The sequence below is a fragment of the Chrysochloris asiatica genome, unplaced genomic scaffold (genome assembly GCF_000296735.1).
Source record: "Chrysochloris asiatica unplaced genomic scaffold, ChrAsi1.0 scaffold00067, whole genome shotgun sequence".
Taxonomy (NCBI): Eukaryota; Metazoa; Chordata; class Mammalia; order Afrosoricida; family Chrysochloridae; genus Chrysochloris; species Chrysochloris asiatica.
The window spans coordinates 7,504,475-7,523,954 of NW_006408585.1; the positions used below are offsets into that span (position 1 = coordinate 7,504,475).

Below are 19,480 nucleotides of genomic sequence, written 5' to 3' on the forward strand. Positions count from 1 at the left end.
TTCTGACAGTCCACTGTACTTTTAATATTTTTTCTCCAACACCATAACTCAAATGCATCAATTCTTCTATGGTCTTTTTTATTCACGGTCCAACTTTCACATGCGTATGAAGCTACTGAAAAATACGATGACTTGGGTCAGACGCATCTTAGTCCTCAGATTGACATCTTTGCTCTTGAACACTTTATAGAGGTCTTGTGCAGCAGATTTGCCTAAAGCAAGATGTCATTTGATTTCTTGACTGCTGTTTTCATGAGTGTTATAGTGGATCCCAGCAAACTGTAGTCTTTTACAACTTCAGTCTTTTATCTATTTATCATATTGTTATTTATTGGTTGAGTGATAAGGAGTTTTGTTTTCTTTACTTTGAAGCGTATGGTTATACTATGGTTTTTGATCTTCATCAGTAAGTACTTTAAGTCCTCTTCACTTTTAGGAAGAAAGCTGGTACCCTCTGCATATTGCAGGTTGTTAATGACTCTTCCTCCAATCTTGATTTATGCTTCTTCATAAAATCCAGCTACATAGATTATTTGTTCAGTATACAGATTGAGTAAATATGGTGTAAGAATACGACTTTGACAAACAACTTTCCTGATATTAAACCATATAGTGTTCCCTTGTTCTGTTCAAATGACTGCCTCTTGATATACGTACAAGTTCCTCATGAGCACAATTAAGTGTTTTGGAATATGCTTCTCTGCAATGTTATCCATGGCTTGTTATGATCCACACAATTGAAAGCCTTATCATAGTCAATAAAGCACAGTTAAGCACCTTGTTGGTATTCTCTGCTTTCAGCCAAGATCCATCTGATGTTAACAATGATATAACTCATACCATGACCTTGTCTGTATTCTTGGTCTATATTCAGCTTGAACCTCTGGCAGTTCCCTGTCAATATACTATTGCAGTCATTTAAAAATTATCTTTAGCAAAATTTTATTTGCATGTAACATTAATGATATTGTCTGACGATTTTTGTATTCTGTTGGGTCACCTCTCTTTGGAATGAGCACAAATATGGATCTCTTAGTTGGCATAGATGAGTGAGTGTCTCCAGTGCTACATCAGTATGTTGAAAGATTTCAATTTGTATTCCTTCAATTCCTGGAGCCTTGTTCTTTGCCAGTGCCTCAGTACACTTTAGAATTCTTCCTTCAGTACCATTGGCTCTTGATCATATGCTATCCCTTGAAATGGTTGAATATCAACCATATCATTTTGGTACAGTGACTTTGTGTATTCCTTCCATCTTCTTTTGATGCTTTCTGTGTCATTCAATATTTTGCCCATATTGTTTTTAAGTGCCATCAAGTCAGTTCTGACTCATAGCAACCCTGAATAGGGTTTAGCGAGGTGTAACTGGTGAATTTGAACCACTGATTTTACAGTTCAGTGCTTATTTTACAGCACCGCACCAGGATTCCATTTTTTCCCCCATAGAGTCCTGAATTTTTAAATTCAGTTCTTTCGGCCTGAGAAATGCTGAGCATGTTCTTCCCTTTTGCTTTTCTAACTCCAGGACTTTGTACATTTCATTATAATACTTGACTTTGTCTTCTGGCCTTTGAAATTTTCTGTTCAGCTCTTTTACTTGCTCATTTCTTCCATTTACTTTAGCATATCTACACTGGAGAGCAAGTTTCAGAGTCTCTTCTGATATCCATTTTGGTTTGTTCCTTCTTTCTTGTCTTCTTGATGACCTTTTGCTTTCTTCCTGTATGATGTTCTTGATGTCATCCCACAACTCTTCTGTTTTTCAGTTATTAGTGTCTAATGCATCAAATCTTTTCTTGTGATTATCTTCAAATTCAGGAAGGATATGTTCAAGGGCACATTTTGGCTTTTGTGGACTTGTTTTGCTTTTCTTCAGCTTCAGTTTGAACTTGTATATGAGCAATTGATGGTCTGTTCCACAGTCTGCCCTGTTTTGTTTTGGCTGATGATATGGAGCTTTTCCACTGTCTCTTGCCATAGATGTATACTGAGCATGTAATCTGAGTAGCTGTATATTTGGCATCAGGATTGAAGGAAGACTCATTAACCTGTGATATGCAGATGACACAGCTTTCCTTGCTGTTAGTGAAGGGGATTTGAAATACTTAATGATGAAGATCAAAGAAAACAGCCTGTAGTTTGAATTGCACCTCAATATAAAGGAAAAAAATGCTCACAACTGGAATAATATAATTTTCAAAGGCTTCATTTTGCTTGGATCCACAATCAACACTAATGGAATCAGCAGTTAAGAAATCAAATGACCTTAGGCAAATCTGCTACAAAAAAACTCTTAATAATAAAGTGCAAAGAGGTCACTTTGAAGACTAAGTTGTGCCTGTCCCAAGCCATGGTATCTTCATCTCATATGCATGGGAAAGTTGGACAATGAATAAGAAAATCCATAGAAGAATAGATGCATTTGGATTATGGTGCTGAAAAAGAATACTGAAGCTACCATGGATTTCCAGAAGAACAAATAAATCTGTCTTGGAAAGAAGTACAACCAGAATACTCCTTAAAAAGGAAGATGACAAGACTTCATCAATCATAATTTGGTCATGTTGTCTAAAGGGGCTAGTCTCTGAAAAAGGACACCATGCTTGGTAAAGTGGAGGGTCAGTGAAAAAGAGCAAGACCCCAAATGACATGGACTGGTGCAGTAGCAGCAGCAATGCTGCTTAATCACAATAATTGTGAGGATAGGAGAGGACCTAGCAGTGTTTTGCTCTGTTGTGCATAGCGTTGCTACGAGTCAGAACCTTGTGTCTTGGCATTGCTCTTTCCCTGAATCTAGGAGCTTCCCACTTTAGGAAACTGAGGTCCAAAGGATGCACACCACTTCTTGTTTCTTGTTGGTAGTAGGTCCCTCCCACCTGCACTTGCTTGTTCAATCTCTTTTATATATCAAAATAGATTGACTCAAGATGCAACCTCATCTTGTAGATTGTATTTGGCCTAAGTTACATCACATAAGATCAAGGTTGATCACATCAGATCACATCATGAGGGTGATTCCATTATATTAGATCTCATCTTGGGGGATAAATATATCTCTACTGCTAACCACAGAGAATTCTGGTCAAGTAAAGTTGACACAAAACGTTATCTATCATAGTCCATCCCTTATCACTAGGCACCTGTACACATCTACTTACACCACACATTATCTCTAAATAAAGACAATTAAAAATTCATACTTTCACCTAACATGATACAACTAACTCACTTACTACTGAAAATGCATTAACCCATTCTCTAATCCCAGAAATCTTCCAAGTCCAAATTTCCTGCTGTGACAAAATCCTCTTCATATGTGACTCTAGAATACAAATGATCTGTTTCCAAATACAATGGTGGAACAGACACATGGTGGATATTTCTATTATAAATAGAAGCAATTGGAGGGAAAGAAGGGACGAAAGGCACTAAGCAAATTAAAAATCCATCAGAGCAACATTAGCTCTCAAGGTTTGAAAATAATCCTGTTTGCTGAGACCATCTAGGCAATGCTCCCGTCCTCCTGATTCTGGTTAGAGGCCCCTCAACTCTGGACTTTAGATCTGTTTTCCAGGGCCACTGGAGAGACAGCTCAGTTCCTTCAGCTTTGAGTGTCCACATTCTCTTAGTCCCTGAGTGGTGACCCCAACTTCTTGGCTAAGGCAGAACCTGTTTTTCTGCTCTCTGAGGCATGGCAGGCCCACTCCCTCATCTTTGGGCAGAGGCCCCATCTTAGTGGCAGCCCCAGACTCTGGAACCTAGTTGGTGAAGATCCAACTCTTTGAAATTTAGGAAACCATGGGCCCACCCTTAGAAATCTCAGAGGCCAAGGTCCCATTCTTTGAGAACCCAGAGGTCATAGCTATATCTTTTGAGACTGAAGCAGCTCTGCCACTCATGCTCCTTGTCTCTTGGGCTTCTGCTCCTGATTCCCTGGTCTCTAGAAGAGGTCAGCCTGTTGTCTGCTCAAACAAGCAAGTGCTACAAAGCTCTTTAGATCTACTGGTAAGTATCCAGAGGCACTCCACTCCACTAGTATGCTTTGACTGGAATTTCCTCAGCTTTCTCATTCTGTGGTCCAGAAAGCCTAACTCATTGACAGATGCCTAGAGGTCCCCATTCCACCAGGATACCTCCCATACAAAGTCGCTCAGCTCTCTATGACTTGCTACCATTTCTCTGTCACTGCTTGTCACCATCTGTACCTTCTCTGGTGTTATAGCTCTTCTTACTTCCTTCTAAGCCCTCATCAGAATTACCTTTGACATCCACAATTCTACCAACAGTCTCTTTTAGACAGTATAGTTTTCCTATTACACACCTTAGTGCTCTTTCAGTCTCTGTTCATTATCCAATTCCAAGACCACTTCCATATTTGAGCTGTTTGAGCAGCACTCCAATCTCCTGGTATCAAATTTTGCCTTAGCGTACCAAGTGCTGCTATAACGGAAATACCCCAGAAGTGTATGGCTTTAGTAAACAGAAGTTTATTCTATTATAGTTTGGAGCAGAATTCAGAGCCCTGGCTCTGGAGAAAGGTCCATCATTCCTTGGAAATGTTCATGTGTTTTGGCACCATTCATTCCCAGGATCCAGGAGCCTCTCAGTGCAGGGAACACAAGTCCAAGAGATGCACTCCATTCTCGGCTCTTCATTCTTGGTGGTAGCAGGTCTTTCTCACCTCTGTTTGCTGTTTTAATCTTTTTTGTATCTCAAAGGAGATTGACTCAAGATACAACCTAATTGTTTGATGATGCATGGAGGGGATTGTAATCATCGCAATGAAATGAAATACGATAGGATGAATATAAAACTGATGTTCTCCCACGTAAACTCACATAATTCACATTAAAAACTTAAGATACAACCTAATCCTGTAGAGTGCATCCACCTCATTAACACAACAGAAGTAAGGATTTGCAGCATATAGGATTATTACATAAGATAAGGGCTGATCATATCAGATCACATCATTGGGATGACTACATTATGTTAAATCTTACGACAGTGGATTATTGTCTAAATCGCTACACCACTGATAATCCTGGCTCATTCACGTTGACACAAAATCGTCACCATCGCATAGACCAAGAGAAAAAGAGAGACAACTCAAATGACCAGAATCAGAAATAAAAGGGGGTACATTACTACTGAATTTATAGAAATAAACAAATTAGAAAGGAATAATATGAACAATTTTATGGAAACAAATTCGATAACTGAAATGAAATGGAAACATTCTTAGAAAGGTACAAACTACCAACTGGTTCAAGAAGAAAAAGATCGTTGGCTACACCTATAAGGAGCACTGCATCCTGGTGTGGCACTGCAGAATCAGTACTGGACGGCTAACCACAGAACTAGCGGTTCAAAACCACAAGTCACTCCTCAGAAACCCTATACAGGGTCTCTATGAGTCAGAACCTACTTGACAGCACTTAACAACAACAGAAGGTGTACTGATGGCACTATAGAATAAGCACTGGATTGCTACCCATGAGGTCAGCAGTTCAAATCCACCAGCTGTTCTATGGGAGAAAGATGAGCCTTTCTACTCCAGTAAAGATTTACAGCCTCAGAAACGCTGTACAGGGTCATTTTGAGTGATTATGAATGACTGGCTTCTCAGTACTTAAAAACAACAGTAACCTAACAAGTGCAGAGATTGAATCAGCAATCAAAAACTACCCATGAAAAAAACCACAGGCTCAGAAGCTTTCACCATTGAATTCTACCAAGCATTCAAAAAATAATTAATACCAAGTAGCCCAACTTTTTCTAAAAATCAGAAGAGCAGGGAATATTTTCCTACTTAATTTATGAAGTCATATTACCCTGATACCAAAATCAAACAAAGACATCCCAAGAAAACTAGAGAACAGTATCTTTATGATTATGAACATAGAAATCTTCAAAAAATACTAGCAAACCAAATCCAGAAATATATTAAAAAGAATTATACACCATGATCAAGTGGGATTTATCCCAGAAATCTAATGTTAGTTTAATACTTGCAAATCAAGAACATAATATATCATTCACACTCACTCACTACCATCGAGTCGTTTCCAACTCACAGTGACCCTGTGAAAGGTTTCTGAGGCTGTAAATCATTATGGGAGCAGAAAGCCTCTTTCTCTGGAATATATCATATAAATACAATAAAAAAAAGAACAACCACATGACCATCTCAACAGAGCAGTAAAAACAATTGACAAAAATCCAACACATTCACAATAAAAACACAAAACAAACTAGGAATAGAAACTTCCTTAATCTGATAAAGGACATTTAGCATTTATTAAAAAAAAACGAAAACCTGTAGTTAATTAGCATCCTACTTAATGGTGAAATATTGTACGCTTTCCCCCAAAAAGATCAGGAACAAGACAAGATATCAACTCTTGTCACTTCTATTGCAACATTTTACTGGAGGTTTTAGAGCCAAGGCAATTAGGCAAGGAAGATAAGTAAAAAGCATCTAGATTAGAAAAGAAGAATTAAAACTATTGGCAGGATTGAACCACAAGGTTGGCAGTTCAAGCTCACCAGCTGCTCCTTGGAAACCCTATACAGGGTCACTGTGGGTCGGAATCGACACCACGGCACTTAATAACAAACAACAAATTGGCAAATAGCAGAAAATTTTACAGAACCTACCAAAAAACTATTAAAATAAAAGATTTAAACAAGATTGCAGGATACACGATAAAGACATTGATGCTGCTAATGTATAAACACACACCTCATGGGACTTGTTTCCTTGCTTCAAAGATTTGTGAGTCATGATTTCATGGATCATTTTAGTCAATTAACCTAATACTGTTCTTAATGTTTCTGTTCTACCTTCTTGTTCATTGTGTAGTATCTAGGGTCTTAAAAGCTTGCAAGCAGCCATCCATGGTGTAACAATTTGTCTCTGTTTTTCTAGATCCACAGAAGAAAGGAGAATGAGGAAGAGCAGGAACTAGACTCTTGTCTGATTGTCTCCATTAACAACTCTGTCTTCTTTGCCAAGAGGCTAGAAGAGTAGGATGGTCCCTGGCTACCAATATTGAAGGTTTCTTACCAAAGATTTTTATAGAGGAATCCTGATCAAAAAGGGAACTGAGAAATGGTTTTAATTGTCTTGAAATCCAGATTTCCAGCTTTCAAGGAGGTTGGGGTAACTCATCCAAGACTTTTTAACCTTGTGCTTTGAAGAAAATGGCCTTCTAAAAGTCATCTTTAAGGCAAATAATGAGCTAGATAAACTAGTCAAAACTGGTTTGTCGTAGGCATTGGGCATTCTTGAAGAATTATCTAAGTGCAGTCAGTTTCAAGGAACAGAAACAACAAGGTCAAACTAGAAGCTGTATTTTAGGGTAAACTGCTATTTTATAAACACTGTTCTGGCTCTGTTTCCATGGCAATGCTGACTAGATGTGGTATAAAAATGTTGGTAGTTCTTGTCATCTTTGGAACATTTTTGATCACTAGTCAAAATGTTATCCAACTTACACATCATATATTGAATAAACTTTAATAATCAATTTCTATTATTAGATTTTAAATGATTTTAAAAATCATAAAAAAAGATTTTTGTTTTAACAAATGAAAAGTAAAACTTAATACTAAATATCACTTCATTCTAATAATTTTATATTCATATATGAATACATAAGTTACTTTTTAAAAAGCTATATATTTTAATCTCAATGTAAAGAAAACAAAACTCCTCACCACTGGACCAATAAACAACATTCTTATCAATGGAGAAATGATTGAAGTTGTCAAGGACTTCATTCTTCTTGGATCAACTATCAATATTCATGGAAGCAGCAGTCAAGAGATCAAACGACGTATTGCATTGGGCAAATCTGCTGCACAAGACCTTTTTAAAGTATTGAAGAGCAAAGATCTCAGCTTGAGGACTAAGGTGCGCCTGACCCAAGCCATGGTATTTTCAATAACCTCATATGCATGTGGAAGCTGGACAGTGAATAAAGAAGATCATAGAAGAATTGATGCTTTTGAGTTATGGTGTTGGAGGAGAATATTGAAAGTACCATGGACTGCCAAAAGAACCACAGATCCCGTTTTGAAAGAAGTGCAGCCAGAGTGCTCCTTGGAGGCTAAGATAGCCAAACTTTGTCTCTCATACTTTGGACATATTGTCAGGAGGGACCAGTCACTGGAGAAGGATAGCATGTTTGGTAAGGTGGAGGGTCACAGAAAAAGAGGAAGACCCTCAATGAGATGGATTGGCCAAGTGGCAGCATCGATGGACTCAAGCATGGCAACAGTAGTGAGGTTGACCCAGGATCGGGCAATGTTTCATTCTGCTGTGCATAAGGTCACTATGGGTTGGTACCAACTTGATGGCACCTAATAACAACAACATAGTTTTCATTGAGATACTGTTTCAATAAAATTATTTACTAAGTACCATCAAAATGTATAGTATCTTCTAGTTAATCAACTGAGTAGCAATATTATAATGGAAGAAAAATAAAAAGAATTTTTAACACTTTAGCACATACATACAAAAAGATCAACATGCAAAAATCAATTGTATTTCTACATACTTGCAATGTAGAATCCAAAAATGAAATTAAGACAATAATTCAATTAAAAAAAGAATTAAATACTTAGAAACAAATTTAACAGAAGTCCAAAGGCTATATTCTGAAAACTATATAACACTATTGAAATTAATTTTCAAATATCTAGTTTAAATGGGAAAACTATCTCATTTCCATGTATCAGAGACTTAACACTACTAAGAAAGGAATACTCCCCAAACTGATCAACAGATGAAATTTTCAAATTGCTTTTTTTGTGTGTGAAAATGGAGACGCTAACTTTAAAATTCATGTAGAAGTTCAAGGGACAAAGACTAAGCTAAGAAACAAAAACTTATTAAAACACTTTGTAGAAAATAAAGGCATAAATACTAACGATCTTGGATTTGGACAAAGATATGACACCAAAAGTGTGAACAGTAACAACAACAAAATAGATATATTTAGACTTCCTCAAAAAACAAACAACTATCATGCTTCAGAAGATCCTCATGAACTTGATCTATACCTATGGATGCAGTAGCTCAAAAGAGGGAACAAATCTTTACAACGAGGATCATTCCCACCCCATCCATACACAGAGTAGACAGGGATGAGCAACTTGGACATTGGCTACCAAAAATGAGGGGCTACAAGGTAAGAAGTGACTGGCTTACAAGCTTTCAAGAGGGAACCTAGATCCCCAGAGGGTGTGGAGGAAGGTAGAATCTCCACTGAGTAGTATCCAATCTGTGTAGGCAGGGCTGATGAAAGGAAATGCAAATAGGTCTCTTGTGATACAATAGGAATAATTGTTATCAGGACTGATTGTGAAGGTGGGAAATGTAAAGGTAGACGTTTTGCAGCAAGGAAGGGAGTGATTAACTTTGCAGTCTAGGAGCAGAGGCCCCGGGGACCATCAAGGGAGAAGAGCAGAGAGCGGAACCCTACTCAGAGAAGCAGTGATGGCTGAGATGGAGGCAGAGATGATGATGTGGAGAGATGGAGTGGCTGGGGATTTTAGACCCAGAGAGGGAGAGGGGTTGTGTGCTGATGACCGGGTGACAGGCTTGTAGGGAATACCTTTTGGTTGGTTGATGATGCAGGGAGGTTATTGTAACCATGGCAATGAAATGATATACGATAGGATGAATGTAAAACTAATGTTCTCCCTTGTAAACTATTACATAATTCATAATAAAACAAACAAACAAAAAAGACATCCTCAAAAAGGTGAAAAGACAACTAAGATAGGAGAAACTAGGAGGGTAAATCAAAATATGACCTTGAATATAGCCCATATGAATTTGAAGATCATCTCATGAACTGATTTGATGACTAAAGACGAGAAGAGTCTGGGATGACATCAAGAGAATCAATCAAGCAAAAGGTCATCAGTCAGACAAGAAAGAAGAAAAAGAGACTCCAACACAGAGATGCTAAAGAAAATGGAAGAAATGAGGAGATAAAAGAGCTGAATAGAACATTTCAAAGGGCAGCATGAGAAGACAAAGTCAAGTATTATAATGAAATGTGTAAAGACCTGGGGTTAGAAAACCCAAAGGGAAGAACATGCTCAGTATTTCTTAAGCTGAAAGAACTAAAGAAAACCTTCAAGTCTTGATGTTCAATATTGAAGGATTCTCTGGGCAAAATATTGAATGATGCAGAAAGCATCAAAAGAAGATGGAAAGAATGCACAGAGTAACTGTCCAAAAAAAAAAAAAAAAACAACAAAAAAAAAACCTATGCTCAACCATTTCAAGAGGTAGCCTAAGAGCAAGAGCCAATGGTACTGAAGGAAGGAGTCCAAAGTGCACTGAAGGCATTGGCAAAGAACAAGGATCCAGAAACTGATTGAATACAAATTGAAATCTTTCAACAAACTGATGCAGCATTGGAGGCGCTCACTCATCTATGCCAAGAAATTTGGAAAACAGCTATCTGGCCAACTGATTGGAAAAGATCAATATTTGTACCCATCCCAAAGAGAGGTGACCCAGTGGAATGCAGAAATAATCAGACATCATCGCTAATATCATATTCAAGTAAGAGTTTGCTAAAGATAATTGAAAAATGCAATGGTACATTGAGAGGGAACTGCCGGAGGTTCAAACTGAACTTAGAGGAAGACATGCAATAAGGAATACCATTGCTGATGTAAAACGGTTCTTGGCTGAAAGTAGAGAGTACCAGAAAGATGTTTTGTCATTGTTGTTAAGTGTCATCTAGTAAGTTTCATTTCAAAATGACCTTGTATAGGGTTTTCAAGGAGCAGCTGGTGAGTTTGAATGCTAACCTTTCGGTTCAAACCAAATTTGTAGTCCAGTGCTTACAGGACCTATGCTTTATTGACACTGTTTATATATATAATGCTTTTGAGTATGTGGATTATGACAAACTATTAATTTGTCATAGAATTGCAAAGAATGGGTATTCCAAAACACTTAATTGTGCTCATGAGAAATCTATACATAGACCAGACAGAACAAGAGGACACTGAATGGTTTAAAATCAGGAAAGATGAGTTCCAGGGTAGTATTCTATCACCATACTTACTCAATCTGTATGCTGAGCAAATAAATCTGAGAAACTGGATTATATGAAGAATGTTGGCATTAGGATTGGAGGAATACTCATTAACAACCTGTGATATGCATGTGATATAACTTTTCTTGCTGAAAGCTAAGAGGAGGACTTAAAATACCAGTGAAGATCAAAGTCCACAGGCTTCAGTATGGGTTGCACCTCAATGTAAAGAAAACAAAATTTCTCATAACTGGATCAAAAAATAATAGCATGATAAATGGAGAAAATATTGAAATTTTCAAAGACTTCATTCTGTTTGGATACACTATCAACACTCATGAAAGCAGCAGTCAAGAACTCGATTTTTTTAGGCAAATCTGCTGTTCAAGAACCCTTCAAAGTATTCAAAAGCAAAGATGTCAATTTGAAGACTAACATCGGCTTGACCCAAACCTTGGTATTTTCAATTGCCTTATATGCAGGTAAAAGTTGGACAATTAATGAGGAAGACCATAGAAGAATTGATACATTTGAGTTACGGTGTTGGAAAAAAATATTAAAGTACCACGGACTGTCAGAAGAACAAACAAATCTGTGTTGGAAGAAGTACAACCAGAATGCTCCTTAGAAGCCTGAATGATGAGATATCATCACTTCTACTTTGGACATATTATCAGGAACGACCAGTTCCTGGAGAAGAATGCCATGCTTGGTTAAGTGGAAGGTCAGCAGAAAGAGAAAGACACTCAACAAGATTGATGGACACAGTGGCAGCAGCAATGGGTTTAAGCGTAGCAATCATTGTGAGGATGGTGCAGGACCCGGCAATGTGTTCTGTTGTGCACAGGCCACTATGAGTTAGAACCAACTGGACAGCACCTAGCAACAACAATGAGAGCTCCAGTTCATACATGCATGAGTTTATTCCATATAAAATGTATTTAAACATGTCTCTGTGATCACGATGGCTGCAGACCACATCTCTCAATAATACACTTGACTTAGTCTCATTAGGGTGACTTCATAAAAAGGTCCCATCAAAACAGTGGCTTTTCAGCAGATATTCTGGGCCAATTAAATTCAAGATAGAAAGGTCAGTTCAGAAGGTTATGCAGTAGGTGTTTCATGATTCCAAAGGGCGGACTTTCTCAAAAGATACAGATTTTTCTCAGAAGATACAGGATGATCATGGGGGCATATTAGAAGTTTAAAAAAAAACTGAAACCTGCATTGGTGTGAAAAAGGCCAGGAAAGTTGCATCAATGAATTTTCACCCATCACGTCAATGTACCTGCTCATTCTTCAAGGATGGTAAGAGCTTTTTTACAGAATTTCACTGGGAAATCTTATCCCAGTCATCCATCTTACAGCCCTGATCTTGTCCTTTCAGAATTTTTGGCTCCTAAATGCAAAGAACACTTAAAAAAGAACATGATATAAACCTTCTAGGATAGTATGGTGCTGTGGGTTAATGCACTGGAATGCAAGGTTAGTTTGAACCACAAGGTTTAAGCTCCCCAGGTGCTCCTTGGAAACCCTATACAGGGCTGCTATGGGTTGGAACCTACTTGACGGAAACTGTGGTTCAAACCAACTTTGCAGTCGAGTGTTTATCCTACAGCACCACAGATGGAAATACCACCTTCAAAGTGTACAGTCATAGATGGAGGATATATTAGAAATAAGAACTTCACATTGTAATATTTATGTTCAATAAAGGTTTCTATGATTTTGTAGTGATTCTCTTCAACTTACTCTTGTTTTTGCAAATCATGCATCTATCTGATAAGGGATTATATCTCAAATATATATTTTAAAAACTTTAAAAATTAAAAAAAAAGATAATTAATCCAATAATAATAAAAGTCCAATGAATCTGAACAGACATTTCTCCAGACATACAAATGGCAACAAATATTTGAAAAGATGTTTTACATCATTCATCATCAAGGAAATGCAAATCAAAGCCACACTGAGCTATTCAGTGTTGTTTTTAATTAAGGCTGAGTTGATTTCAAGTAACAGTGATCCTATATGTGCAGAGTAGAACTGCTCCATAGGATTTTCAAGGCTGTGCCCTCTCAGAAGCATATTTTCAACCCTGTCTTCTGAAGCATCTCTGGTGGATTCATCCTCACACTTGCTACTTTTGAGTCCATTGTTGCCGCCATGATGTCAATCCATCTCATCAGGAATCTTCCTCTTTTTCTCTGATCCTCCACTTCACTAAGCATGATGTCCTTCTCCAGGAACTGATCCCTTCTAAGAACATGTTGAAGATGCCAGAGACAAATTCTTACCATCTTTGCTTCTAAGGAGCATTCTGGTTATTATTTCTTCTAAGACAGATTTGTTTGTTCTTCTGGAAGTCTGTGGTACTTTATGTATACTTTTGCAACATCATAATTCAAATGCATCAATTCTACGGTCTTCCTTATTCATTGTCCAACTTTCACATGCATATGAGGCAATTGAAAATACCATGGCTTGAGTCAGGTGCACCTTAATCCTCAAACTGACATCTCTGTTTTTGAACACTGTAGAGAGAGGTCTTTTGCAGAAGATTTGCCTAATCTTTTGATTTCTTAACTGCTGCTTCCATGAGTATTGACAGTTTATCCAAGCAAAATAAAGTCTTTGACAACTTCACTCTTTTCTTTGTGTATCATGATATTATTTATTGGTTCATTTGTGAAAATTATTGTTTTCTTTACATCAGAGTTCAAGTCATACTGAAGACTGTAGTTTTTTAATTTTTATCGGTAGTATTTCAAGTCCTCCACATCAAGAAGTAAGGTTGTGTTATCTGCATATTGCATGTTGTTAATGAGTCTTCCTTCAATTCTGATACCATGATCTTCTTCATATAATCCAACTTTACGGATTATTTGCTCAGCGTACAGATTGAATAAGTATGGTAAAAGGCTACAACCCTAGTACACACTGTTCCTGAGTTTAGACCATTTAGTATCCCCTTGTTTTGTTCAAATGACTACCTCTTGACATATGCATAGGTTCCTCATGAGTGCAATGAAGTGTTCTGGAATACCCATTCTTATGAATGTTATCCTTAGTTTTTTATGACCCACACAGTTGAATGCCTTTTCATGGTCAAAAAAGCACAAGTAAACATCTGTCTGGTATTCTCTACTTGCAGCCAAGATCCATCTGACATCAGCAATGAACTTGTTTCTTCAGTTCCATTAGCTCTGGATCACATGCTACCTCTTAAAATGGCTGAGCATCGACTAATTCTTTCCAGCATAGCAACTCTGTGTATTCATTCCATCTTCTTTTAATGCTGATGGCATCATTCAATGTTTTGCCTATAGAATCCTTCCATATTTCAAATTGAGACTTGAATTTTTTTCTTCAGTTCTTTTAGCTTGAGAAATATTGCACATGTTCTTCACTTTTCGTTTCTAACTCCAGATCTTTACAATTTTCATTATACTTGACTTTGTCTTCTCCAGCTTCCCTTTAAAATTTTCTGTTTCTTCTTTTACTTCCTCATTTCTTTCAGTTGCTTTTAGTTTTTCTATGCTTAAGAGAAAACTTCAGAGTCTCTTCTGACATTCAATTTTGTCTTTTTTTTCTTTTGTTTAAAATGGCCTTTTTATTTCTTCCTGTATGATGTTCTTGATGTCATCCCACAACTCTTCTGTTCTTTGGTCATTAGTGTCTATACACCAAACTTATTCTTGAGGTAATCTCTAAGTGCAGGTGGGATATACTCAAGGTCATACTTTGGCACTCATAGAGTTGTTTCAGTTTTCTTCAGTTTCAGCCTGAACTTGCATGTGGTCTGTTCCATCTGCCTCTGGCCTTGTTTTGGTTGATGATATGGAGCTTCTCTATAGTTAGCTTTTATATTGTTGAAAAAGTGTATTTGTAGTCAATAAGTCATTGGTTTTACAAGACTCTGTCATGTGATCTCCAGCATCATTTCTATCATTAAAGCCATATTTTCCAACTCTGATCCTTCTTTGTTTACAAATTTTGCATTCTAATTACCAATAATTATCAATGAATCTTGATTGCTTGTTTGACCAATTCCAGACTAAAGAAGTTGGTAGAGTTTCTCAATTTCACCATCCCTGGTTTTAATGGTTGGTGCGTACATTTGAATAATAGTGGTTTATATTGGTCTTCCTATTTTTCCTCTATTAGGCAGCATTGTACTTCAAGATAGATTTTGAAATGTTCTTTTTGATGATGAATGTAATGCCATTCCTTTTTCAATTTGTCATTCTTTGCATAGTACACCATATGATTGTCTGATTCAAAATGGCTAATACCAGGACATTTCAGCTCACCAATGCCTAGAGTATAGATCTTTATGTGTTCCTTTTTTTTTTTTTTTTTTTTTGATGACTTGCAATTTAATTGATGTTTGCAGCTGTTTCTCCTAATTTTGAGTTGTGCTTCTTCAGAAAATGAAGATACTGAGAGCTTTGCTGCATCCATGTTACTAAGGTCAACTCTACTTCGAGGGCTCTTTCATACTCTCAATTTTGAGTAAACTGCAACCCGACAGGTTCATCTTCTGGTACTGTATCAGACAATGTTCCAATGCTATTCATAAGGTTTTCAGTGACTAACCATTGAGAAGTGGCCCACATCTTTTTCTTCCTTGTTTGTGTTAGTCTGGATGCTCCACTGAAACCTGTCCACGAAACCATGGTGGTGTTTTAAATATCAGTGATACAGCTTTCAGCAGTACAGCAACATACAAGTCACCACAGTACCACAAACTGACAGATGAGTGGTGAGGATAAGTAAAATTAAAAAGTCAGATAATAACCATTGTAGATGAGAATGTGAAGAAATTGTAACCCTCACACAATACTAGTTGGAATGTAAAATAGTCCCATTAGAAAATAGACTAGCAGCTCCTCAAATGAATGAACATAGACTTACCATGTAACCCTACCATATAATTCTACACCTATGTATATATAAGGCACCCTCATGGTGCTGTGGGTTTGGCAACCACAAGGTTGGTGGTTCAAACCTACCAGTCCCTCTATGGGAGACAGATGAGCTGTTTGATCCTATGAAGATTTGTAGACTAGTAAACCCTACATGGAAGTCAGAATTGACTTGATGGCAGTGTTTTTTGGGTATATATCAAAGGAAAATGAAAACCTGTATCCACACACAAATGGATTTTCATAGTGCATTACTACAAATAATCAAAAGGTGGGAACATCCCAATGTCTATCAACAAGCAAATGGATGAACAAAACGTGGTATATCCATATAATGGAATATTATTCATCCATAAGAAGGATGAAGTATTGATACATGCCACAGCATGAAAACATTATGCTAAATGAAAGCATCCAGCCACAAAGACCACACATGATATAATTCTACTCATAAGGAAGTTCAGAATAGGGAAACGTATAAAAAAAAAGAAAGTAGACCAGGGATTGCTTCAGGCTGGGGATGGAAGTGGGATAGAGAAAGTATGGAGGAATAGGAGAGTGAGAGCTTAAAGTTATGGGGATTCTTGTTCTAAAATTGATGGTGGTGATGGTTGCATATAACTGTGAATATACTGAAAATCAGTTAATTGTATACCTTACATGGGTGAATTGTAGGGTATATACTGAATCAAAAGCAATGAGGATGCTTTGGAAAGGTTGACATTCTCCAACTTTTTTCCATACCTGTTCAATATATAGGCAGACTCTTACTCCACCTTGTACTCCAGAGAAATATTTACTACAGTTAAGACAGTCACATAGAACCAAGGTCAAAAACCAAAATAACTTTGGGAGGTTTTGAAGGTAACACCTTCTCATGTTTAATTTAAAAAGAAGGAATAACTTCTCTTTTTTAATGATACAGAAATACATTTTGATCCAAAGTAAATAAACTTTGTTTGCACTGAAAAACATGAGAGAAAAAAAAGATGATATTTGTGACTAACTCACCTTCACGTTAGGCAAATAGATTAATCCACTGAATGAGGTGAGATTATTGTTTTGTAGATTCACATTACGCACACTTCTAAATTGATCAACTGGCATCAAATCCACAGTTCTGAATTTAGAGAAAGGAAATGTAGTTATTATTTTAAGAGAACAGGAAAACTATTGAAAAAGTTAGGACCCTTAAAAAAAGTGAAGGCATTTTTTAAAAAAGTCATCGGACAAATGTTATGAAAAATAATTGCCTTGATGATAAATGTATGGGTCAAATGGCAGGCTAACCACAGTTTTTGGGCACACATGTCAGAAAAGATGGACATTGAATTTCATTGCTTTTTAAAAAAATCAACTACCTAATGCCATAAAAGAAATTTATAAAATGAAGGTCTTCAATTTCTTTACAAATTCACATACATATTCGTGAGACAGTAATGAAGTTGACATGGCCAATCATAAGGTTTTCAGGTTATCAACTATATGTTGATATATGTGAATGAGGTTAGTTCTGAAGTGTCAGGAAGGGATTGGGGATGAGAAAGAAAAAGCAGGTAAAAACTTTGCAAAGAAAGTTTTCTGTTATATTTCTTGAAAAACTTGGCACATTCCACCTTGTATGAGTGTTCCCATATATGGCATGTTGTTGTTAAGTACTGATGAGTCAGTTCTGACACACAGTGACCCTACATAAGGTTTCCAAGGAGTGGAAAACCACTGAACAAGGATTTTGAGACGAGAAATGATCTGATAAAACTTGCATCCTAGAAAGCAATAGTGATAATAGATGAGTTGAGTTTATGGGGGAAGATTTATATTTTAAAAAGCTGAGAGGTCAATAAGAAATTTTCTATAATAGATCTCTCCCTGACCAATGGTGGTTATTGAGAGAAGGAAGAAGTATGAGATTTTAAGACCTGGACTCTTTAGGACTTGGTAATTGAAAATGGTGGACAAAGGAAAGAAAGAAATGACTCCTAGATTTTTGACTTGGGAAATAGGTGAATGTTGTGTCTAGCTAGATGCTGAAGCAGAAAATAAACATGAATGAGCAGTGGTGGGGGCTAAGCTAGTGCTGGGGAGCAATCAGTATGGATTACGAGAAGAATATGTTATATTCTGGGATTGCAACCAATGCCATGAGACCATATGTGTATGAACTGTTGCATGTAAAAGTGATGATCTGCTCTGTAAGCCTTCATCACATTCATAATAATAAGTTTAAAAAATGATATGAAATATTTGGTGTCAGAATTATGAATTTGGCATCAGACATATGATACATTCAGGTGAAGATACATAAAAAGCAATGGAATATAAGTGAAAAGCCCAATTTGGAACTAGAGATTATATACCTGGGCATCATCAATTTAAAACAATGTCAAAAGATAAGTCACTTCATGAAAAGAACAGAAGAAGAGAGAATTATAGGAGAGCAGAAGAAAGAAGGAACACAGAAGAAGAGAGGGCTGAGGATAGAATTCTGAGAACATGAGAAGTTAAGAATTCAAAAAGGTATCTGAAAAATGTAAAGAAAAATCAGGATGTGAAATTATAAAGGAAAAAGGAGATCTTAAGTATAAATACTTGCATTGGGTGGTGCAAACAGCTAATGTGCTCAGCTGCTAATCAAATGGTTGTAGTAAAGACCGGAAGTGGGCTTTGGAAGAAAGGTTTGGTAGTCTACTTCCAAAAATAATTGAAACTCCTATGGGAACACAGTTCTACTCTGACACACATGAGTCAAAATAAGTAAGTATAAGGAGAGAGGGATCAACATGGTTACAGACCTCAGAGAGGTCAAGTTAGTTATTTGTTGAATGTAAAATGGCGATCTTGTCTGTAAACCTTCACTCAATTCAAAATAAAAAGTGAAAAAACAAAACAAATTTAAAACAACCCTGGATGTATTTATTAAGTAGGAGGACAGTGATGTCATTCAGGAGAATAGGATCAGTGAAATGATGGCAATGGCAGATGGATTCCAATGGATTAGTTAGTGTGAGAAAACGTGAGAAAGCAAACATTAGTAGCAGAGCCTATTTTTAAAGCTTAATTGTGAAAGAGAAGAAATGCAAGGGCCAAGAAATATATCAATGACATTTATAATCATATTTCACATAATAAAAATGATTAATGCAACTCAAAAGATGATAAAGTTACGATTTTGAAGCGGAATAGATAATTTTCTAAATTTTACTGGACAACCTTTACAACTAGACCAATAAACAGTGGTGGTGGTGAGGCACCAAGTGGGTTCCAACTCATAGAGACCCTGTATAGGGTTTCCGAGGCTGTCATCTTTACGGAAGCAGAAAACCTCATCTTCCTCCTATAGAGCCACTGGTGGATTTGACATTATTCAACATCAATATAAATGAAAAAACAAACAAACACCCACACCTGAAGTTGTCAAGGACTTCATTTTACTTGAAATATAATCAGCATGAATGGAAGCAGTAGTCAAGAAACGAA

At 36.9% G+C, this 19,480-nt stretch overlaps 1 protein-coding gene across 1 annotated transcript in view; it reads right to left on the reverse strand.

The window, feature by feature from the left end:
* LRRC9 (leucine rich repeat containing 9) overlaps positions 1–19,480 on the reverse strand; it is a 219,084-nt gene that overhangs the window by 46,453 nt on the left and 153,151 nt on the right. The window contains exon 24 of the mRNA XM_006864637.1: positions 17,015–17,123. Within this exon, the coding sequence (XP_006864699.1) occupies positions 17,015–17,123 (109 nt within the window). The remainder of the gene's footprint in view (positions 1–17,014; positions 17,124–19,480) is intronic.